At 43.0% G+C, this 24222-nt stretch overlaps 1 protein-coding gene and 1 long non-coding RNA gene across 4 annotated transcripts in view; one reads left to right on the forward strand and one right to left on the reverse strand.

Annotated features, from left to right (window-relative positions):
• Positions 1-24222, forward strand: part of PRKCB (protein kinase C beta) — a 345649-nt gene that overhangs the window by 165229 nt on the left and 156198 nt on the right. For all 3 annotated transcript variants that reach the window (XR_008392698.1, XM_053671475.1, XM_053671474.1), the window contains exon 3: positions 3696-3778. Coding sequence is in view for 2 of the 3 variants with exons in the window: in XM_053671475.1 (XP_053527450.1) it covers positions 3696-3778 (83 nt within the window). In the remaining variant the exon portion in view is untranslated. The remainder of the gene's footprint in view (positions 1-3695; positions 3779-24222) is intronic.
• Positions 8952-22655, reverse strand: LOC128628332 (uncharacterized). The gene is made up of 3 exons (XR_008392699.1): positions 22291-22655; positions 22006-22162; positions 8952-9060 (listed from the first exon to the last, which is right to left on the reverse strand). It is a non-coding gene; the product is annotated as an uncharacterized LOC128628332 (long non-coding RNA).

Below are 24222 nucleotides of genomic sequence, written 5' to 3' on the forward strand. Positions count from 1 at the left end.
TACCCCCAGGTCAATTGACTACAAGGACTGGCTGTGACCACTGTGGGGGATCAGCTGTGCAGGGCCCACTCCATGGAGCAGGACTTACTTTAGCAGGACTCCGGTGTCTGCTAAGTCTATCCCTTGAATGTGTTGCTTGCAAGGGGGTTGGGTGCTTTAGTATAGTCTGAAGCTGTCCACTAGGTGTGTTTGCTCTGGCACCTCCTGTGAGGTATAGTACAAGGTCAGCTGCTACCCCTGCTCTTCCTCCCCAGGGCTACCTGGCAAGAGGTACAAAGGAACCTGCAGGTGTTTGCTACTTGTGCTGGGCTTGAAGGTGGCCAGGAGAAGCCAAATTGTGAACCAAAATCATCTGCTGCTAGTGTCAGGTCTGGGGCCACTTAGCGAGAAGTACAGGGCACACTGAGGCCAGGTGCTGCTTGTTTGAGAAATTTAGGTAAGTCTAAAGCATGAACCAAGAGAGGCCATTGTGTAGAATAGCTGAAACCAGAGAAGTCAGCATTCATGCTGCCAGTCGCTACAACAACCAATAAGTAGAGACAAGGATTGCATCTATATGGATACTTTATTCAGATGCCAGTGATCTGAGAAGATGGTGAGTTATGTACCCTAAAAACCATCTTAACATCCCATCTCAAGCTGACCTTTTTCTATAGAGAAGAAAAGGATAGGTAAGGGGTTTGGAAAAAAGGTTGTAACTCTTAATTGGCTAAGAGTTACAGTCCAGGGGTGATATTAGTATTTCTTTTTCTGCTGATCAACTATTCTTTATTTGCATCTTGGACATTCCTTCCCTGGAAGCCAATGACTCAGATGCCATCTTGATTGCTTGCAGACTCCCTGGGGCACAAAAGTTGAGTTGCTTGTCCATCTCCTGGAGTCACATAGGTTATACATTCTAGTTCCTGGAAAAACAGCTTTCCACATGTACCAATCACTTAAGCCTACCAACTATAACTAAGGCTCAAATCTTTAACTCTTGAGATCCTCAGTAAAAGTCACTGGAAACACCTTGGGTGGGCCCACAAGTTGGGTGGGGCAGGGTCTCAGGGAATCACCAGGGCTGGGTGAGCAGTGGTAGGTTGCTGGAGTCTCGGATATGGTGCCTGCATGTGAAGTTTGTGGGGGGAGGGCCCATCAAAGTATTGTTGGCCTCTGCCAACTCTTCTGTCTGGGAGAAGCTGCCCCTGCAGCTTTTGCCCTGATGCCAGATAATTCAGTTCCTTCCTGTCTGTCCCTGGTGTCTTTTGAGCTGCTGCCCCAGCACTGGAGCTCAGAACCAGTGAGTTTGAGTAAGTCTGTGTGTGGGCTCTTTAAGATGAATGCCAGGGACTGCAGAAGCCTCAGTCTCACTCAGCCACAATCCCCACTGGTCTTTATAGCCAGAATTTATGTGGACTTTTCCTCCTTGCACTGGAACCCTGGGCTGGGGGGCCTGGTGTTGGGCTGGGACCCCTTGCTTCTCAGGGGGACCTCTGCAGCAGCCAAGGTATCCCTCTCGATTTTTATCCACCACAGGTGGGTATAGGACTACTAGCCCATGTGGAATCTCTACCCTTCCCACTCGTCTTAATGTGATTTGTTTGTTTGCTTGTTTATTTATTTATTGATTTATTGATTGATTGATTGATTGTGTAGTCCTCACCTGAGGATATGTTTCTGTTGATTTTAGAGGGAGGGAAAGGAAGGGATGAAGAAGAGACAGAGAGAGAGAGAGAGAAACATTAAGGTGAGAGAGAAACATTGATGTGTTGATTTTTGTATGTACCCTGACAGGGATGGAACTCACAACCTAGGTTCGTGCCCTGACTGGGAATTGAACCTGCAGCCTTTTAATGTATGGGATGATGCTCCAACCAGCTGAGCCACACCTTCTTCATATTCTTAATTGTAGGACTTCTGTACAGCTAGATTTTAGGCAGTTCTGAATGATGATTGTTCTGTAGTTTAGTTGTAATTTTGATGAGGTTGTGAGAGGAAGTGAGTACTGCATTTACCTACACTACTATCTTACTGGAAGCCACAGTATTTTTGTTTTTTTGGTTGTTGTTGTTTTCTTTTTTGAGCAGTTTTAGGTTTGCAGACAATTAGATTAGAAAGTAAAGAGTTCCAATATTACTCTCTTAACTCCATTCCCATGCCAGTCAATATTGAGGCTTATTATTAACTAAAAGCCATTGTTTATGTCAAGGATTCAGTCTTTGTGTTGTGCATTTTATAAATGTATTTTCTAAAAGTCTCTCCTATCCTCTTGTAGTTTATTTGTTGAAGAAACTATTTGGTTATCTTGTAGTTTTCCACTTTCTTGTGCATTTTTTCCTCATCTCCTGACCGTTGTATCATTTAATACGTGCCTCTGTTATTTACATTTTCTGTAAATTGGAAGTTGGGTCAAGGTGCTCGACTTGGTCCAGGTTTAATTATTTTGGCAAGAGTACTACATAGGGTGGTAGAGTCCTTCACGGTGCTGCCACCAGTAGGCAGATAGTATCTTTTTGTGATGTCCACAGCCATTGAGGATTGCTGCCCAAACCCATTGCATTATATCACTAGGGGTACCTTTAAGGGTTCCTGTACTTTTTTCTTTTACTGTGGCCTTTAGAAAGATGCTATTTCAGGTGTACAGCATAGTGGTTAGACAGCCATATACTTTACAAAGTGTTTCCCCAAGAAGTCCAGTACCTATCTGGCACCACATATAGTTGTTACAATATTGTTCACTATACTTCCTATGCTGTACTTTACATCGCCATGACTGTTTTGTAACTGCCAATTTGTACTTCTTAATGTTTTCGCCATTTCCACTTAGCCCTGCCCAGTCTCCCTCTTGTCTGGCCATCATCAGTACACCTGAAATAAATACAAAATAATATTGAATGTAAACTCTTATTGAAAAATAAAATGAAAAGAAAAGAAAGATGCTGTTCCTGCTGCATGGTACCTATTCTCCAGGAACTCATACTGTAGAGTTTGTTTAAGGTGATTTGGACAACAAAACAATAAAAGATTTGAATCAAAAAAATAAGTCTTTTTGGTATACATTCTCTGACTGTCCCTTTACCCAACTGAAACAATCCCCAAATTGTATAGCCATATGTAGATACATTTAACTGAAACAAATTCAAATACAGTATAAGTATGAATGTATTTGGTTTCAAACTACTAATGTAACATTGTAAAAATTGCAGCTTACTCTTCCACTTACTGGACATTGCTCTTGCGTAAGGTGAGGGCATGGGTCTGTCTTTCCTGCTCATTCTGTTTCTACATGCCCTTAGTTTTAGCTACATCTTTCAAACTGTGATTCTAGTGTTTGAATAAACATATTTCTTATGCATTATGAACCTAAACACAAGCCAACTACTTTACCTGGTGCCCAGTCTAAGAAACAACATTCTGTTCCAAAATGGGGCAACTTAAATGATCTTCAAGGGAGTATAATTTTGAGTATATGTGATCTTTTGAACCTTAGTTACTTCAAAAACTTAAATAGTTGGCAGGATATAACAATGTATACCCATGAGGTTGACTTCATTTAAGGACACATGTAGAAGCTGAAGGCATTGTTTATTTTGATACACAGCCTTTACTTGTTGTGAAGTCCAGGTTCTAACCATCTCTTTCTCCCCTTTTCTCTCTTCCTCTCTTACACTTTCCTTCTTCCCTTCCTCCTACCTTTATTTTATCTTTTGCAGTCTGCTGTTTTGTTGTGCACAAGCGTTGCCATGAATTTGTTACTTTCTCCTGCCCAGGCGCTGACAAGGGTCCAGCCTCTGATGTAAGTAATGGGCACTGGTCACCTCTCTGTGTCCACAATCAGTGCATCCTTTTGGGTAAATGTGAGTGAGGACCTTGAGATGAAGAAGTTGGGGTGATCTCATTCCAAGGCATATGGTGGTCCTTGTAGTCTCTGAGACATTTTTTATTTTAATGGAAAAAACAAAAAACAAAACATTTGGTGGGGGAACTGTGATTGTATGGGAAACCAGCTGGTTCCCCTACTATGATTTTGCTAAATGTCTTAAAAATTTTTTGTTAAATTTATTGGGATGACATTGGATAATAAGCTTATATAAGTTTCATAAATGTCTTCTCATCTTGACAGCTGAGACATGGAGGGTGATGATCAGGGGCTAAATTGTTATCACTACTGTGCAAAGGTTGTTAGAATAGCAACTCTTTAGAATGCCCTATAAAGTGCATACCATGCATGTACTGTATAGCTCTTTGTTAGGGAATATTTTTTCTTTTGAATGACTTTTATTTATTTATTTTTAGAGAGAAGGGAAGGGAGGGAAAAAAGAGGAGAGAAACATCAATGTGTGCTCTTGAGCACTCCCTACTGGGGACCTGGTCTGCAACCTAGGCATGTGCCCTGACTGGGAATCGAACTGGTGATCCTTTGGTTTGCAGGCCTGCACTCAATCCAGTGAGCCACACCAGCCAGGGCTGTAGCAAATTCCTGATACAAGGGCCCAAGAATTAGGAGGAAATTAGTTTGTTCTGTTACTGTACATCTCCTGGTCTGACTACTGTGGGTGGGACAAGGGATCCTTCCAGGTAAAACAGACAAGTAATTTTCATTTCAGTCATTATGAATTAATTTTAACATGGATTGGAAAAGTGTGTCTAGTAGTGGTTTTGCATTTATAGTAAGGATATAAAACTTCTTACCTAAGTGAAGGTATTTAGGGATTTAAGGTAAACCAAAAAAAATATATTTAAGGAAACTGTTATGCAAATGCTGGTATGGATACTATAAGGTTATGGCAAAACTCTTGGGATGACTTTGTCTGAAGTTTGGGGAACATTGTTGATCATCTACACAGCAGCCAGTCCTGGCCCTCAGTCTGTTCTTTCTGGCAGAGGCTCTCTTTCAGCTAGAAGATGAAAATGCCTGGTAACTTGCTTTCCTACTCTCCTTTGTAGCCTGTGAGTGAGCATGTGATCCAGTTCTGCTCAGTGGGATGTGAGCAGAAGCCTGGGTACGGCTCCTAGGAAAGGCTTTCCTTTCTAATAGTACATCTCTTTCTTCATCCTGCTTGTGCTTCTAATAGCCCTTTTGGGCCAGTGAGGGAGACATGCTGAGTGTGGCAGAGTGGAGGAATTGACAGACCCTGAGTCACTGTTGACACCGATAAGCTGCTTAGACTATTTTGATTTCTCTTGTGCCGAAGTGTGTGAGATGAGAAGCTGGGTAAGAGGGCTTAGGCAGGGGTCGCTATGTGGGGTATTCTTTTCTATGCAGCTGAAACTTTCCTAAGAGGACTTTCCACCATGTACCCTCTTCCACTGCCCAGTAATGAGCCATGTTCAGGGACCCTATGTGCAGCTGTCACCCTAGTTCATACTTTGTTCCTGTTTGGGTTCATTTTCCTGGAATGTTCCACATGGATTTTGTCTAGTATTATTGACCCCGTTCTTACCCACTTAGACTTGACAGATGCCCTCAGAGTGGTGACTACCTTGTGTCATTGAATTAGTTTGACTCTTGCTGACCTTTTACAAATGGTCATTTTCCATGTCCCTGCAAGTCAGGGGCATATCTGTTGTCACAGCAACACAAACACCCTAGAGCTCATGCCACAGTTACTGTGCTTGGAAACTGGTACTTGGGGTTAAGCACTCCAGGCAACACAGAACCAGCAGAGTCCTTACTGGCCTGTCTGTAGAGGTGAAGACAGGACTGTTTATCATGTCTCCCCAGGTCACACTCCCCTGGCTCTTTTAGTGCAATTCCTCCTCTCATCCCTAGGAAAACAGGTGGGGAAGTTTGGGGGACAGCTTGGCTCTGCCTCTGTACGTCCTTGCAGACGGAGGCTGGATCCTCAGGAGCAGCCAAGAGGAAGGCGTTTCCCACACCCTGTCTGTACAGGGTGAGCAAAAGTAGGTTTACTGTTGTGAGTACATGGAACAGTTTACTCTTATATTATTATTTATTAATTATTGTATGATTTTCCATATGAGCAATTGTAAACCTACTTGGCCTCACCCTATATTTGTTGACTTTTTCTAGTGCCTAAGAGAAAAACTCAGCTTTAACTGGCCCCTGAAACTGAAAAGCATCTGATCTCCAAATCAGGGTGCAGAAGTGAGGTCCTCAGGAATCTTTGTCCATGTCTCGGCTTAGTCTTGGTTTCAGTTTCAGGAAGACGTTTCTGCCATGGAGCATGATGGCCGCAGCAGCATTAGTCTTATGTAGTATCACAGCTGCAGCTCCAGTGAGAAGAGCTAATGTCTCATCAGACCCTGGGTCACATGTAGCCCGAAGGATAGTTATACGATTGGCCAGACCTGGCCCTTTATCTGCTCCTGCAAAGGAAGACCCGTGTACCTTGCCCCATAATTTGAGAGTGAGGGAGAAGTGGTCACTAAGAAGGAAACTAGGGAAAAATATTAAATTACAGACCTTGGAGCCGGCATTCTCAAATATGTGTGACCTTTGGCAAATTATTTGAATCTCTTTACACCTTAGATTACTCAGCTGAAAATGTATAAAATAACAGCCCCTCCCTCATAACATTGTTATGAGTATCCAATGTACAAATATCTATAAAAGTACCCAGGACAGTGTCTGGTACCTAGCAGGAGCTGTATATGTGAAGATGATGATAATGACAATGAATAACAATGACTACATATTGAACAGGCAGTAGGGACAGATGTCTGTACAATAAGTCCGAAGAATGAGCAGGGTCTCTGCCTGCCACCTGGCTGGCCTTCCCAGCAGTCGTAGGCTCTGTAAGTGGTAGGAGACCCCTTTTTGTATGAATAGAGCTGTGCAGCCATCCTTTGCCTTGGGCATGAGGAGAGCAGGAAGCACCCCCTGCAGCTAGCATGCATGGGATTTGGCAGCCTACCTGGGATGATCCTGTCTCTGGACACAGTTCCAGAAGGTTTGTTGGCACCAAGGATGATGAATTAGTCCAGGCAACTGAATTGGTTTCTCAGTTCATCTGCCCATGGTCAGAGGCATGATTGAGAAGATCTGTCCACACCTGCTCGCCAACCTGGCCGGGCTCTTTTTTGGCTACCTCTGAGGCTCATGCAGGTTTGGAGAGTGCCCTCCTCCTGTGTGGCCTTGGAGGAGCTATGGGCAGGCTCATAAAGTAGCCAAGCAGCCTCCATCTGTGAAAAAGGAATGTGCTCAGCTCTGTCCTCTACCTTCTGCTAGTCCATGCCCAGCCTGAACTGGAAAATGTGCTGGATATTAGAACTCTGTCTTCTATAGGTTGTTAGTCCACTCCAGAAACTTTATAAACTGGGCATTCTCCCCACAAACCCAACTACTGACCCAGTTATTCAGTGCCAGTGGGAATAGATATATATGGGCACCCACCATGGGATGACCTCCAATGGCAGAATTTCTGGCTGATACTTTTGGTTACCTGCAGGTATCCTTCTGGTTCTTGGTGATGCTCCTGGTTGGGAACTCTCAATTCTTCTGTATTGGACCATTTCAAGCATTATGTATAGCCATTATAGTTACCCATCACTTACAATGCTGAACACATATACAGCCTCCCAAGAGCTTCTCAGAACAAGAAAGAGAGGAACTGTCTCTGAGAGCTGGGGCTAGGGTGAATCAAATGAGTTACTTAACCTGGGCACAAAATTTAAAGTGTACTCATCTGTGTCTTTGGCTATCTGACGGGATGATCTAGGATGGCCCTACTCACATGACTGGCAGTGAGCATGTGGTTGGCCTGGGAGCCTTGCCTCTCCATATGGCCTTTACCAGCCAGCTGGCTAGCTCTGGTTTGTTCACATAGTGGTTTCAGTGTTCCAAGAAGAGCAAGAAAGCTTGTCCCAATGCATTTGTGCTTTTTCAGCCTGTGTATCGTGTTTGATGATGTCCTACTGGACAAAGTAGTCTCTTGGCCCAACTCAGGTGGTAGAGAAACAGACTTTGCTCTTCATGGAAGGGGAAGAATCTCCAGTAAGTCTGCTGCAGATCTTGTTGACTTAAAAGGCCACTGACAGCAGGATCTCAGGAGACTATAACACTGGACTTCATAAAGGACCCACGGGTCTCCGTGTCATTCAGAAGGCCACAGATGGCCTCATCAAGAGAGCACGCCTCATTTATCTCCTGCCCCAGGTCCCTGACTGACCTAGCCTCTTCCAGCTACAAATGGGAAATTAGGCAATTTATTAATCATGCTCAAAGACAATGGTGGGTTGAAGAGTATGGACTACTCTGGAGTCAGACTCAGGTCCAGGGCTGACTGCCAGTTCACTAGGGGGCCTTGGGCACACCACTTTCCTCTCTGTGGCTCAGCTTCCTTATCTATAAATTGGACTGTTAGTACCAATCACATAAGTCTGTTGTAATAATTTTCTAATTCTTAAATTGAAAAAGGGTTAAAAAATAAAAGAGTCAACAGAAAAAGGATTAAAAACCCATTCCATGAAAGTGCTTAGCGCACTGTCTGTCACACAGTAAACCCTTGATACAAGTAGCTAAGTGCATTTCAGTTGCTTCACATATCTCCCTAAAAACGAATGTGCTGGTAATTCTCTACTTACCCTACCTAGAATGCTTGTACAAGGTAATCACTTACCCCAAACCTCAAATTCTGTGGAGCAATGCTAAGACAAGAACCTGGACTTTGGGACTAGAGACATCTGCCATCAGATTCCAGCATTGCCATTTACTGTTCCAGTAATCTTGGGAAAATAATTAGTTTTGTGACACTGAGTTCATATTGAAAGTGGGAGAAATAATACCTAAATCATACTTTCTTTGGTGAGTATTCCATGAGAAACTGATTGAGCTACATTGAGAATAGTGGGTGGTACAAAGAAGTCACTCAATAAATGGTTATAAATTATTATTAATACCTGGAGGAGTCTCTACTAGCTTCCAGCAGGGCTAGGGGTTACCCTCTGACCTTCCAAAGAATAATAGCTAATAACAGTATTTATTGCCCTGGCTGGGTTGTGGGTTTGATTGACAGTCAAGGCATATACCTGGGTTGCAGGTTCAATCCTTAGTCAGGATGTACAGCAGGCAACCAATTGATGTTTCTCTCTCACATTGGTGTTTTTTTCTTCTCTCTAAAAATCAATAAACAGTCTCAGGTGAGGATTAAAATATATACGTATATATATATGTATGTATATATGAGGGTATATATATATATATGAGGAGTTATATATGTGTGTATATATATATAGCGAGAGAGAGAGAAATATTTGTGGAATGGGGTCTCTGTACAAGACGGTACAAAAGGATTCTTTAGCAGGGTGTCCGAAAATACTTTCTTCAAAATCTTGTGGTCTTAGAAGTAATTTCTTGTCATTTACAATTGAAGCACTGAGTAAAATCCACTGTTAACGAACACCCTGTGCCCTCCTGGTTCCATCACTGAGTCAGGTCCATTGGCGGTAATAGGCGCTCATGCTGAGTGTGTGCCCTGTGCATTTCTCAATCAAGTTGTACTTAATGAAGAGTATTTAAAAATGATAAATTATATGTTAAATGTTGAAGATTTAATAGAGGGGAAGATAAAAGGAAATTTAGGAAGAATATGTTACATTTATATATTAAAAAGAATATGTAGATAAATGCTACTGTGTTTGAAAATCTGATAGAAATCAATGATTTCCTAGGAATTGTTAAATTGCCAATTTTCTCTAAAGAAGAAATTGAAAATCAGAATAGGGGAATAACCGAGAAAAATGAGAACATTGCCCAAGAAATATTTCTTCTCCCAAAGCCCCAGTTGAATAAGCTTCATGGGGAAAATTTTTTGAGTTTTAGAGGAATGAAGGGTTTTTGTTTGTTTTAAACAGTATTGGATTATAGAGAAAAAGTAAAGCCTGATGATTTTTTAAATTGCAAGTGAGAGAAATATGAGTCAGATTAGCAAAAGAAAGAGATTGGCTTGTGGAAAGGACATAAGGGATTGAATATGAGCTTCAGGGACAAGGGCCTCAGACACTGGAACCAAGGCTCTAACACTAGCAAGGTGCTTTCTCACTGTCATATCAGGTGGCATTGTTGTGTAACAAACCATCCCAACATTTACTAGCTTAAAGGAGCAATCATTTATTACTTCTCATGGTTCTCTGTGGTGCTTGGGTGATTCTTCTGACCTGGGCCTCTTTGGCTGATCTCTGCTGGGCTCCACCATGTGTCTTGGTCAGCTAGTGACTTGGCTGGTGCTGAGAATTTAGTGGAGGAGGGAGGGTGTCCTCATGGCACCAAGCAGTTCTTGGACAGCATTGGGCAGTCCTATAATTCAGTTCAATTTTGATGCTGTCTACCTTGCAGGTAACATCAGATATCACAGGTTAAGGGATCAGTCTCTCCACCCTGTCAGATGCCTATTGAAAGCCAGATTGTTACCTGTGCTTTTGATTGGCCAGCTATAAATTAAAGGTCCCAGCCACACCCTCCAACTCAAGATATCAATTCCAAGTTGAGGGTGTCACCTGAACTTCTGACAGACTGTCTATAAATCAGAGGTTCCCATGACCTTATCCTTGGGTTTAATTAATTTTCTAGAGCAGCCCACAGAACTCAGAAAACCCACTCATTCATGAGGTTACCAGTTTATTAGGAAAGAACATGACTTGGCACAGCCAGATGGGAGAGATGTCTAAGGCAAGGTCTGTGAGAAGGGGCACAGAGCTCCATGTTCTCTCCAGGCACTGTCGTCTCCACACCTCCACCAACCCAACTTCTGGGTGTTCACCAACCCAGAAGTTCTCCAAACCCTTTCCTCTTGGGTTTTTATCACATCAGCGCAATTTAAATGATTGTTGGTGATTGAACTCAATCTTTAGGCCCTTTCCCTTCCTCAGAAGGCAGGGCTGGGACTGAAACTTCCAACCCTGTAATCACATGGTTGGTTCCTCTGACAACCAGCCTCATCCAAGTGTATTTCCTTTCTTTCTTTCTTTTTTTTTTGTGTGTGTGTTCTAAAAGCTCATTTATTTGAGCAGGTGCCTAAGAGCTATTATCCACAATGCCTGGCTCTCTAAATTTTTTTTTTAGTTTTTTAAAAATATATTTTATTGATTATGCCATTACAGTTATTCTATTTCCCCCTTCATTCCCCTCCACCCTACACACCCACTCCCCCACCATTCCCCCCTTTAGTTTATGACCATGTGTCCCGAGTTCTTTAGATTCTATATTTCCCATACTAATCTTGCCCTCTCCCCTATCTATTTTCTACCTACCATCTATGCTACTTATTTTCTGTACCTTCTCCCCCCTTCTCCTCCTCCCACTCCCCTGTTGCTAATCCTCCATGTGATCTTCATTTCCATGGTTCTGCTCCTGATCTAGCTGTCCTCTTGTTTTAGGTGTGGTTGTTAATAACTGTGAGTTTGCTCTCCTTTCACTGTTCATCTTTTTTATCTTCTTTTTCTTAGGTAAGTCCCTTTAACATTTCATATAATAAGGGCTTGGTGATGATGAACTTCTTGAATTTGATATTATCTGAGAGGCACTTTATCTGTCCTTCCATTCTAAATGAAAGCTTTGCTGGATAGAGCAATCTTGGATGTAGGTCTTTGGATTTCATGACTTGGAATACTTCTTTCCAGCCCCTTCTTGCCTGTAAGGTGTCTTTTGTGAAATCCACTGATAGTCTTATGGGAACTCCTTTGTAGGTGACTGTCCCCTTATCTCTTGCTGCTTCTAAGATTCTCTCCTTCATTTTAATCTTGGCTAATGTAATTATGATGTGCCTTGGTGTGTTCCTTCTTGGGTCCAACTTCTTTGGGACTCTCTGAGCTTCCTGGATTTCCTGGAAGTCTATTTCCTTTGCCAGATTGAGGAAGTTCTTCTTTATTATTTGTTCAAATAAGTTTTCCACTCGTGGCCGTTCCTCTTCCCCTTCTGGTACCCCTATAATTCTAATGTTGGAATGTTTAAAGATGTCCTGGAGGTTCCTAATCCTCTCCTCATTTTTTTGAATTCTCGTTTCTTCACCCTTTTCTGTTTGGTCATTTTTTTCCTCTTTCTGGTCCACTCCTTTGATTTGAGTCCCAGTTTCCTTTCCGTTACTATTGGTTTCCTGTGTATTTCCATTCATTTCAATTAGTTTAGCTTCCATATGTTCCTCTAATTTGTGAGTAAAATCAACCAGTTCTGTGAGCATCCTGATCACCAGTGTTTTGAACTGTGCATCTGAAAGTTTGGCTATTTCTTGGTCGCTTAGAGTTATGGGCTCTGGGGCTTTGAGTTCTTCTTGAGTCATAATATTTTGCTCTGTTCAAGCCTGTTATGTGTGAGGGCGGAGCCTTAGGTGTTCACTAGGGTGGAGCCACCCAGGTCGTGCTGGTTTGTGATGCTGTATGTGGGGGCAGGGTCAGAAAGGGACAATGACAGTCCCCTCTTCCGCTTTCTGCTGCTGGGGCCTGTGTGGTCCGTCACACTGCTAGCTCCTTCACAGGTTTATCTGCGTGCTAATGTGTGACTGTGATCAGCCCTCAGTGAGTCCACCTCCTTGTGCCCTCTGTGGGTCTGCCCGCTTCTCCACACCTGGGATCCGCCCACAGCTGCTGGTGCACCTGGCTCGCACACCTGGGTTGGTCAGGTGGATTTTTCCTGCCCGACCCCGCTCTGCTACTGGCTCTGCCCCTCTTCTCAGTTTGGCTGAAGGGTTCATTGTTGTCAGACTTCCGTGTAGTTCAATTTTCTGTGGTTTGGCTGTGTTTTTGTTGCTAAAACTTTGTTGTTTTTAAACCTAGTTGTGCTAGAAGGCACAGTGCTTCCACCTACGCCTCCATCTTGGTGGAAGTCCCAAGTGTATTTTCTAAAAGTCACCTCATTCACATAACCAAAGATACCAAAGATACCATAAAGGCCAGAGATACCTTTATCACTCTCCCCACAGGAGATCCCAAGGGTTTTAGGAGCTCTGTGCCAGAAATGGGATGAAGACCAAATATCTCTTTCTTATTATTACCCACAGTATCCTAGTCTTGTAGAACAGCCTCCCTACATGACTGACATTTGGCAGGCTGCTGGCACTTCAGTTCTCCTTATGGTTTCTTTTCCTCCAGGAGGCTAACTGAGGCTCATCAATATATTGGTCTCAGGGTTCCATGTACAGCAAGAGAGTGAAATCCCCGAAGTCCAGGTGTCTTTTAAGCCGTTATTTGTGTGTCACTGGTTATGGCCAAGACCAGACTCAGGGGTGGAGACATAGACTCCACCCCTGGATGGGAGAAGCTGCAAAGTCAAATTGCAGAGATGTGTGCAGAGGTATAGGAAATGTAGAAGCCAAAGAACTTATATGTACTACCCATAGACATGAACATGAACTCAAGGTGGGGGGGAATGTGGATGGGAGGGGGTGTGCAGGGCAGAGGGGAATAAAGGGGGGAAATGGGACATCTGTAGTAGCATAATCAATAAAATATATTTAAAAAAAGAAGGATGGAAAACTTTGATGAGCTGATCAAATCAATAGCTACCACAGTTTATTATAAGCTAATTGACCACAGAAATCAGCATAACCTAATAAAGTTAGCATACAAAATTAAACTATGGTTAACTATGCATATAGTTCAGCAATTTTCATCTTTTCCCATCTCATGGCACACATAAACAAATTACTAAAATTCTGTGGCACACCAAAAACCATACTATATTCTTTACTGCTGTGACAAAAATACAGGTATAATTTTGATTCATTCACACCAGGTGGCTATTGTGTTGGCTGTTGTTACTTTTTTGTTATTAAAAAAAATTGACAGTCTAAGGGAAAAGAAAGAAGTCAGTGCCCCTTGTCTGAATAGTCAGGTAGCACATGTTTTTAAGATTCTTGCAACGCACCAGTTAAAAATCACTGATCTAGATGAACAATTCCTAAATAAAATATTTAATACAATTTAATTATTGGCACAGACATTTGGTTTAAATAGACTTTATTTTTTAAGTTGAAGGAAACAACTCCAAGATAAAAGTAACATTTACAGTTTTGTTCAAGGCAACAAAATATAGGAATGAAGATAAAAATAAGCCAGCTAGGAAATATGAAATCTGAAAAGTATAAATTAATATGGTAGAAGCGATAGGTGAGTATCTGTTGCCCAACAAATATAAATGAGTTGCAAAGACTACCACATTGGATAAACAATGTATAGTTCTAGGCAAAGTTTAAGAGAAACTTAGAACATGGGTTAAAAATAAAAGGGACAAAGATATGCCACAAAACACACATCAATATAAAACATGGTCTGTTAATAATATGAAAAGAAATGGGACTCAAACCAAAAGTATACAAAGGAGGAAGGGGAAGAAAAATGCACTCTAAAATATTACTAGTGAGTTTGCAAATTAGTATAATCTTTTTGAAGACAAAATTACCATTATGTATCCAAAGCCTTAATGACCTTTTTGACCAAAGAGTTACTAAACCTAATTTTTTTCGACCTAAGAATTACAATTTAGGAATATTTGCTGAGCAGTTATTTAAGTGTATGTGCATTTATTTAGCTAAAGTGGTATTCATTGCATCACTGTTCATACTAGCAAACATTTGGAAACAACCTGAATGCTGCCATCAGGGCTTATGTAAGTAAAATGCGTCCATCTGATGGGATGCTCTGCAATGATTAAAATGTCACAGTGTCTGGGGTGGTAGAAATGCCTAGATCTTGAGATGTCTCAGTGTCTTCAGAGGGTGTCTATACAGGTGCACACATTTTTCAAAACTCATATGAAACTGTTCTCCCACAGTGGTGGTTCTTCTGCTAATTAGTGTTGCTTGGTTGCATGCACCAGAAGCCACCTTTGCTTAAGTTAAATTAGGAAGGAATTTATTGGAAAGGGTATGATGAACTCCAGAGAACTGGAGGATAAACTAAATCACCACACCAGCCGTATCTGATTTGGGTCCTTATGTTGCTTTGATCCAAAATTCAAATTGCAGACGGAGAGAGATGATTTGGCCGACTTCGGGGCCTAACCAATCCTTGGTTGGGTTTTTATGGTGTTTCCTCGTAGACTAAACACTGTGGGGGGGTGTTGGATCTTTGAAGGGGAATTGGGGCACTCTTATCGAAAAGGAAGCAGGTCGAACAGATCAAAACAGCACATGTTCACTGCAATTTCTAAATGCTACTTTTCAGAATGCAGACAGGTTGAATGCTTAAGGATTATTTGGACAGTTTGCTAAAAACAGACCTCATGTGAAGAGATACAGACTGGGGCCTGGGAATCTGTATTTTAAAGTCCTTCAGGTAATTCTGATGAGTAGCTGAGTTTGGAAACCAGCATAAGGCAAAACTGTACAGTGGCTCTTAAACCAGAATGGTTGGGTTTGAATTCCAGGTTTGCCACTAACTAGCTGAATAATCTTGGGCTAGTTAGTTACCTACTCTTTCCACCTTGGTTTCCTCATCTGACAAAATAGGATAAAATAGCACTCTCCTCAGTGGGGTCAGGTGAGGATTAAATAAATTAATCCACTGTGAAGGCTTTTTGCTTTGCCTGGCACATAGTATGTGCTGGCTCATTATTGCTGCCAATGGTCCTTTCAAATCTTAGAGTGTGAGTTTCTAAAATCCAGCCTTATCTTTGGCACAGTATGCATCCATCTTACATGCCACAGAATGGAAAAACAGTCACCCCCCCATGGGCTGGTTGGGGTAAAAGTCTAATAAAATGATGATAAGTTGATAAAATGCGATTCTTTGACTGTGAAGTGAATGCTATGTGATCTACACTCATTTGCCATGTGCCAACAATGGCTTGTGCACTGTGGACCAGCATGCACAGACCAGCACGGGTTGCTTTTCGCCAGCCCTTTGTTCCTGTCACAAAGATACAGAGCTTCACGCGAATCCATAAGGTGCGCCATCTGGAGGACAGAAACCTACAGTTTCTACTGAGCAGAAGGAAGAGAGCTGCTGGGGCTTGAAAGAGGTGGAGATATCCTGTCTTATGAATTATTTTGGCTTCTCCTCACTGTGGGTGGGAGCAGCCTCAGAGCCTGAAAAGCACAGTTTCCCAGAAGACCTTAGCCTGTGGTTCCTGCAGATGTGGAAGAAGGGAGACTCAAAAGGCAGATGATCCTGAAGAGGCAGCCTGGAAGGATGTGAAAGGCACTGGTCCTGCAGTCACAAGCCCTCACTCTGTCTTCCCTCTGTCTTTGACTCTTTCATTCCCTCTACCTCTACTGGTTTGGAATTCTAGGATTTTCAAGTGTTTTTTTTTTAAACAATAACATCTCAGAAGTAGCATTTATAGATATAATTCTGTTTCAAGCACTTTACTTGTAATAATTTTATTCTTCATTGTACTCTATGAGGTAAGTACCATTGTTACCACCCCCAATTTATAAATAAGGAAACGGCGGTACTCAGAGACTAAGGGGCTTGCCCAAGACCACATGACCAGTGAGTGATAGAGCCAGGATTCAACCTAAGCAGCCTGGTCTTCCAGTGCATGTTCTTACTTCACACCCCGAGCTGTCTCATAACCTCAGACCTGTCCACCTGTGCAAACCTAACTGAAGTACACAACTGTTTCCCCTGAGAACTGCCTCTCCAGATGCACACCCCTGGAAGCCCCATTAGGTTGACACATGTAGACATCTGCCTCAAGCTTGGACGATTGGACTCCATCTTCTAGGAATTTAGAATTCGTATTTAAAGGCTCTGGTTCTGGTCACATAGCTTTTGAAACATTTTTTTTGTACATGAAAAGTTCCCATCTTGATGAATTCTCATACAGCAAGCATTTCTTTGTAATCAGAACCCAGAAGCCCTTCTGTGCTCCCTTCTGGCTCCTACACCTCTAACCCGGTCCTTCGAGATCAGCAATAGTTTCCCTGCTTTTGCTTTTCCCCCCATTGAACTATTTATTTTTATTTTATTTTGGAAAGAACATGTAACTTGAGGTCTACCCCCTCAACAGGTGTTGAAGTGCACAGCGCAGTGTGGCTGACTGCAGGCGCAGCGCTGCACAGCAGAGCGCTAGGGCTTAACTCGTCTTGCTCAGTGGGCGCTTTATGCCCATTGAGTAGTAACTCCCTTTCTCTCTCTCCCCCCAACTCCTGGCACCCACAATTCCACTCTTTGATTCTGTGAGTGTGACTATTTTAGAGACCTCATGTAAGTGGAATCACAGTCTTTCTGTGACTGGCTTATTTCACATAGTGCAATGTCCTCCAAGTCCATCCATGTTGGCCCATATTGCAGAATTTCCTCCTTTTTAAAACTTGAATGATATTCCACTGTATGTATATGCCCCGTTTTCTTTATTCATTCATCTGCCGGTGCACATTTAGGTGGTTCCCACACCTTGGGTATTGTGAGTAATGCCGCTGTGGTGAACCCAGGAATACTGAAATCTCCTGTGTTCACCTGATTTCAGCTCTTTTGGATAAATACTCAGAAGTGAGATTGCTGGATTACATGGTAGTATCATTTTTTATTTTTTGAGAAACCTCCAAATGGGCTAGGGTCTTTGAATAGACATTTCTTTAGAGAAGACATGCAAATCGCCAACAGATATATGAAAAAAGTGCTCAATGTCACTAATCATCAGGGAACGTTAATTAAATCCCCAGTGAGATATCACCTCACACTTATCAGGATGACTAGTCAAAAGACAAACCCAAAGGACAGGTGTTGGCATGCTTGTGGAGGAATTGGAATCCTTGCACAGTTTTGGTGGGAAGCAGAATGGTGCAGCCATTATGGAAAACAGTGTGCCTGCTTTTGAACTCCATGCAAGTTGAATTATATTTTTGACCCTCTCTTGGCTTGGCTGCTTTCCCTCGTATTGTTTGTGGCTACATGACTTTGAAATGAGGCACAGCATCCCATTTTTTCTGGCTGTCCAACTCCAAAGCCAGGCAGGTTAAAGAAATTACTCAAGTGTGTGCTAACAGGGGGTGTCCTTTTAGTGCATGTGCCCCTATCCAAAATGGGCAGCCACCTACTCATCTCCATTTTTTTATTCCCGCTATTTAAAGAACCAAGGCCCTGCCCTGGATGAGTGGCTCTGTTGGTTGGAATATCATCCTGTGCACCAACAGTGTTGCAGGCTGAATCTCTGCTTGGGTCTCTGGTGGAGGCAACTGGTTGATCTTTCTCTTTCTCTCCCTCCCTCCCCACCTCTCTTTCTCTCTCTCAAAAATTAATAAATATATACTTGGGTGAGGGTTTAAAAATGTAAAATAAAATAAAATAGCCAACATCCAGATTTTCCAATTTTTCAACACAAATCTGAATCTCCTAATTTTAGATGTTGATAAATAATTGGAGAATTACAACTGTGGTGTATTTGAAGCACATTTATGGGCTAGATTCATTCTCTGCACCACCAGTTTTCAACCTCTGCATTAGTAGGTTGGAACTGTCAGCAGGACTCTGTGCCCATCATGAAGGGAGAAGGAAAAATGTAGATTTAGTCTAATCTACCTTCTTTGGGGAGTAGGGAGGGAGCAACAGTCCAAAATGGGGAGGTGTAAAAGCATGAAGAGGTCCCTTTTCCAAGGCAGTGTGGAGGAGCTTGACCTTGGCTGGGCCTGCCCCCATTTTTCTAACTTTGGGTTCAGCTCTGGTTAGGAACTGTAGGCTGCAGCTCCCCCTACTGGATTTAGCACCATCTGTGTTGGTGGGATCTGAAAGTGAGTTTGCTTCTGAAGTCTTTGAGAGGAGGGCATTTACCATTCTGCATAATTTATTAAAGTGCCTGCTGCTGACATGGACTGCAGAGGCACCTGTGAAGATTCACCTTGGCTTCCTGCATTTGTTTGGTCAGTCACCCACACCACTCAGACTTTGTCACTTTAATTCTTTTAAATTGGGAGAATCAGATTGGGTTGTCCTTCCCTCAATCCAAGCCTCACCTTTTCTATACACTGAAAAATATTCGAAGCATTTCTAGCATTCACTTGGCACCTGTCCTGGTTTTTGCGCTGAGATATATGCTCCTATTTTTACACAAATAGGTACTTTCAGTTATTGTTTGGGGTTGAGGGCAGAGTGAAATGTGCAGGCTCAGGTCAGTGGTCTTGCATGTTGATTAAGAGCATGACACCTGGGTTCAGATCTCAGCTCTGCTACTTACTAGCTATGTGACTAAGTTAAGTCACTTAATTTCTTTGTGTCCCTGTTTCTTTATTTTCAAGATGAAGGTGATAATATACTGCTTCATAGGGATGCTGGGAGTATTAAATATGTTAATGCATGCAAAGAGCTTACACAGTGCCTGACATATTATGTAAACATTTGCTTGACCTGGAATCATGGACCTGTTTCTGCCTTCAATCTTGACCTTCAGGTCTTGATTTTGTTTCTTAATTCTGTATCATAGCCCTTCCTCATGCAGTTTTCTATTTTTGATCCCCTTCACCCAGTAACTGTGGGTCTGCAAAGTCCCACTGAGCAATGGAGAATTCTTGGAGCCTCTTCCTCTATGCTCCCAGACATTCCCAACTTGCATCTCTCTGTTGCCAAATCCTGTTGTACCTCCAACATAGTGATAGCTAACACTTATGTGGCTACCATAAGTCAGCTGCTGTTCTAAGTGACTTATAACTCATGGCATCCTCACCCTATAAGAAAGATGGTCTCTTATGCCCATTTTATAGAGGAGAAAGTTGAAGCAGAGAAGTTATCCAGCTTGCTAAGTCACATGGCTAATAAGCAGAGCCTGGATTTGAACTTGACCTGGCTCTAGAGTTTTCCCTTAACCACCGTGATATGCTGCTATCCACTTTTTCATCCTCACGGAGAGAACCCTGGTCTAGACCCTAGACCAGTAGCCTCCTGTCCTGTTCCCTGACTCCTCTCTGCCTCACCAGCCTGGCATTTCCACACTACTGTGGAATCGTCTTTCTGAAAACAAGATGTGAGTATATCATTGTTCTTGCTGAAAACATGTCAGTAGTTTCCCATTGCTCTTGAGACAAAGTCAATACTTGCTGGAGTGCAGTGCTGCCTCTGGCTAGCCCAGCTCCAGCTGAAGGAGAAGCGGGGCAAAGAAAAGGGTCTTTAACCATAGCTCAGACAGAGCACACTACTAGCAAACCCACCAGTAGTAAAGCACGGAGGAAGTAAGTGGCTTGCAAGAGTGTGCCCTCTACTGGAGAGGTGAAGAAACATCATCACTACAGGCCTGGCACTGTGGCTCCTCGTGAACTTAGACATCATCAGAAGTCCACTGAACTTCTGATTAGCAAACTTCCCTTCCAGTGTCTGGTGTGAGAAATTGCTCAGGACTTCAAGATAGATCTGCACGTACAGAGCACAGCTATTGGTGCTTTGCAGGAGGCAAGTGAATTCTGTCTGGTTGGCCTTTTTGAAGACACCAAAGTGTGTACTGTCCATGCCAAATGTGTAACAGTTATGACAAAAGACATACAGCTAGCATGCCACATATGTGGAAGTCATGCCACATATGTGGAAGTCGTGCTTAGCATCCAGAAATCAAGCCAGCAGCATCTGTGTGCGTTGAGTAATCCTGGGCCCTGGTCCTACGTTTGGGCAACCTCCACTCAGCAGGGAAAGAGAGGCTCAGACGATGACCCTGGTCCCTTAGCTGACTGATTGTGCTGTGGAGAAAGGATACATGTATAATACATGTAATACATGTATAATACTGGATACATGTATTATTTCCTTTGTGGGGAAAGGAGGGGCAGCCAGGGAAAGGAATGGGGCTTGTTTTGTGGGTGACGGGAGGATTCATTTATAACTCTGGGGTGTGACCTGTTGCAGTGTGACTGCTCCTTGAACCCACTGTTGTACACTAAGCAGCAAATTCACCTTGTGGCCTCACAGGAAGAGGCAGGGCCGTGCCCAGACCACCCAGGTTGTCAGAACTTGAAAGGCCCCTGGGGAATGCCCAGCTTAACCCCTTTGTTTTCTGAAGGGGGAACTGAGACCAGAGCATGCAAGTAACTTGCCCAAGATCACAGCTGTAGTTTTTCTCTTCAGTTAACATTTATCAGGCGTATACTACGTGCCAGTCACTATGGTAGTAAGCACAATGTAATAATCATGATTTCATTATGAATTATGCTATCAATCAAGATTGATTTCACTAATCTTTGGGAACTGAGAAAGCAGAAACATTATTATATTCAATAAACACTTGTATAGTGTTTTACTAAGTGCCAGGCAGAGTACTAAGCCTTTAAAAAATCTTAACTCATTAAATTCTCATAATCCTTTGAGGATTTAGTGCTATTATTGTTTTTACTTTAAAGATGAGGAAACTGAAGCCCAGAGAGGTTAGGTAATCTGCCCTAAATCACACAGCTAGGAAATTGTTGAGTTGGGATTCAATCCTAGGCAGCCTGGCCTTGCACTGCAAGCTACTCTTCTGTAGTGTCTTGTCACGTGACAGTTCTTATCTCCATTTTAAAGGTGAGAAGATCAAGGCTCATTTGGCTTAAATAACTTGCTCAAGGCTGCATGACTGGGAAGTAACAGAACTAGGATTAGATTTGAACAGTCTGGCTTTAGAGCCCGACTCATGATTCCTCTACCAAATTCCTTCCCAGGGGGGTCTCACAGCCAAGGGGTCTGAGCTAGGGACCGGGCATGGGTCCCTGAGGCAAAGCCAGGAGCCAGGCATCTGGCGTGGGGGTGGTCTTAGGCAGGTCCACCCAGGTTGCAACAGGACCCTGTGCAGCTGCACTGCACAGAGCCCCAGCCAGGTGACTTCACCCTCAGCTACTCCCCCTGTCCATAGGCAGGGCTCCCAAACCTCTCTGTCCAGCTGAATCCCTTGCTATAAACTGCTAAGCCCCTCAAGCTTCCCCTTTCCAATGCTTGAAAACATATATTTATTTACACTTTTTTGCTGTCTCCCTCCAGCTGGGTGGGAGCCCAGGAAGGGCATACTGTGTATCTGATTTCACTATCCGGCCCCTGACACATGCAAGGTGCTTGACAAATATTTGGTGAATAAATGGATAAACAGATGAATGACTCATCGCTTCAGGGGAGGAAATTGGCATAGGAAATCCAGACTGAAGTTCAAGAAGCAGGAACAGGCTTGGCTGGTATACTCACTGGACTTTGTGCAGGCCTGTGAACCAAAGGGTCGCCAGTTCGATTCCCAATCAGGGCACATGCCTGGGTTGCGGGCCAGGTCCCTGGCAGTGAGCATGAGAGGGGCAACCACACATCGATGTTTCTTTCCCTCTCTTCTCTCTCCCTTCCTCTATGTCTAAAAAATAAATAAATAAAATCTTTTAAAAAAAGGAAACAGGAACACATATGGGGTTTACTGGGAAAAGTTATGACTGTGGACCTAGGATGCCCCGATTGGCAATAACTTGTAATTAATCACAATACCTGCGTGCCAGCTCTGTGGCAGGCAACTGTTTCAAAGGTCGTAAGTAATCCAGTCACCGTAACAACCCCAGGGAGTCGACATCATTGTTATTGTTGTAGACGATCAGCGGGTAAATACACACTCTCGGAGTCCGGAACCGAATTGATAAAAATTTTAATGGCCAAAGATTTTCCTGCGCAGGGGCGAACCTCCCCAACTGTGACCGGAGTCACGTAACTACTCAGAGCTACAAAATGGAAGTCGCGCCTGGCTTACAGACTACTGGGTATTTATATTTTCTAGCAAGCAAGCAAAGGCATACAGAAGCAGAGGTGGCAGTTAGCTATTGGCTTATTTAAAAACGGCGAGGGTCCCTGATTGGTGGGTGCTGCTGCTGCTGGCGGGCACTTTCTGGCGGCCCGGGTTAGTTACCTTATTTGGCTAGAATTTTAAACCCAGTTGTTCCCGGATGTTTGTTCATTACTCTGTTCCAGGAACTGCAGATTTAGGGTTGGGTAATGCCCTAGCTGTAATTTTCCTAGCTGGGTATAACATTATCACTAGTTAACAGAAGAGGAAACTGAAGTGTGGAGAGTTCAGTCATGTGGCTGAGGGACAGAGCCAGGAAGCACTGGAGCTCAAATCCATGTATCCTGACCTGGAGCCCCACCTTTTAAACACCCAGCTGACCACCTCTTCACATCCTTCTGGAAAGGATGTGGCTTCTTGTACCCTGATGACCCAGGCATCACATGGGGGCTGAATCTGCAGGTCCAATGCTTAATGCCTTGGTGCCACTTAGAGGTGGGCTGGCTTGTATATGCCACCTTCCAGAAGAAAATTCCTGTTTGCTGTGGGAATGAGGACTCCCCCTTCTACCTGAGGCTGGGTCTTCATTCCCTGGGGTGCTCCATGAATGGACGCAACTGCTGTAGGTGGGGATTTTTCTAGAAGGGACAATAAGTAAGGTTGGCACAAGTTGACATTTCTGTTATATTCTGGAAGGATAGGTGGGTGAGAATAACCATGAAAGTTTTGAAAGCAGACTAATGCTGGCAGAGGGGTGGGTGGGTATAAAATGCATATTTCTAGATGATATTATAAACCTATGATATGTTAAAAGAATGTGGTACTGAGGCAGAAATAAAGAGATCAGTGAAGCCTAAGAGAGAATGTAAAAAATGAACAAAGGACACATGAGAAATTAGTGTATGATAAAAGAGGCACTCCTAATCATTAGGGAGAAGAACATTCTACACACTTTTTTTTGTTGTTATAGCCAGCTATGCACTAGGAAAACAATTGAAGGTCTTTGCTCAGAACTCCTGCTAAAATGGATTACAGAGGAACTAATGATTTCAGTGTAAAAGTGAAAGTGTAAGAGAATGAAGAAGATGCTGGGGAGGACTTTCTAACTACAGCAGCAGAAACAGTCCTAAAGGAAAAGGAAGAATGTAGGGAATCTGTTACCAACCATTTAGAGAGAAACAAACTTGAATTTAGATGTGGACGAAGGCTGTGGACAGCAAATGCATGATGTTAGATGTCCGTTCCACTGGTGACTGCTGGGGAATGTCCAGGCATGGGTTCATGAACTCTCTCAGCATCTTAGGAATTAGGTACTGTTATTTTCATCATCCCATTTTCAGATGAAGAAACTAAAATTTTAAAAGCGTTAAATGACTAGCCCCAGAGTCGAAAAGCTAAAGACTGCCAGAGCTGGGTGTTAAATTTGAACATGACTATTATTTTACTCCTGATAAGAACACCGACTCCAGTGCAGATCTTAACCCAGGAAATCATATTTAAGAGTCTGCCAAAGTTTACCTGCCAGACACTCGTCCTTCAAATTGAACAATCAGTTATTTGCCAAAGGGGCGGGGGCTAGAAGAAGGCTCAGTGTATCAGATGCTGGAGCAGACGGCCACCAGGCACACGTTTGCACAGCAGTA

This window comes from Artibeus jamaicensis, unplaced genomic scaffold (assembly GCF_021234435.1).
Source record: "Artibeus jamaicensis isolate MK-2021 breed Jamaican fruit bat unplaced genomic scaffold, CSHL_Jam_final contig_700, whole genome shotgun sequence".
Lineage (NCBI taxonomy): Eukaryota > Metazoa > Chordata > Mammalia > Chiroptera > Phyllostomidae > Artibeus > Artibeus jamaicensis.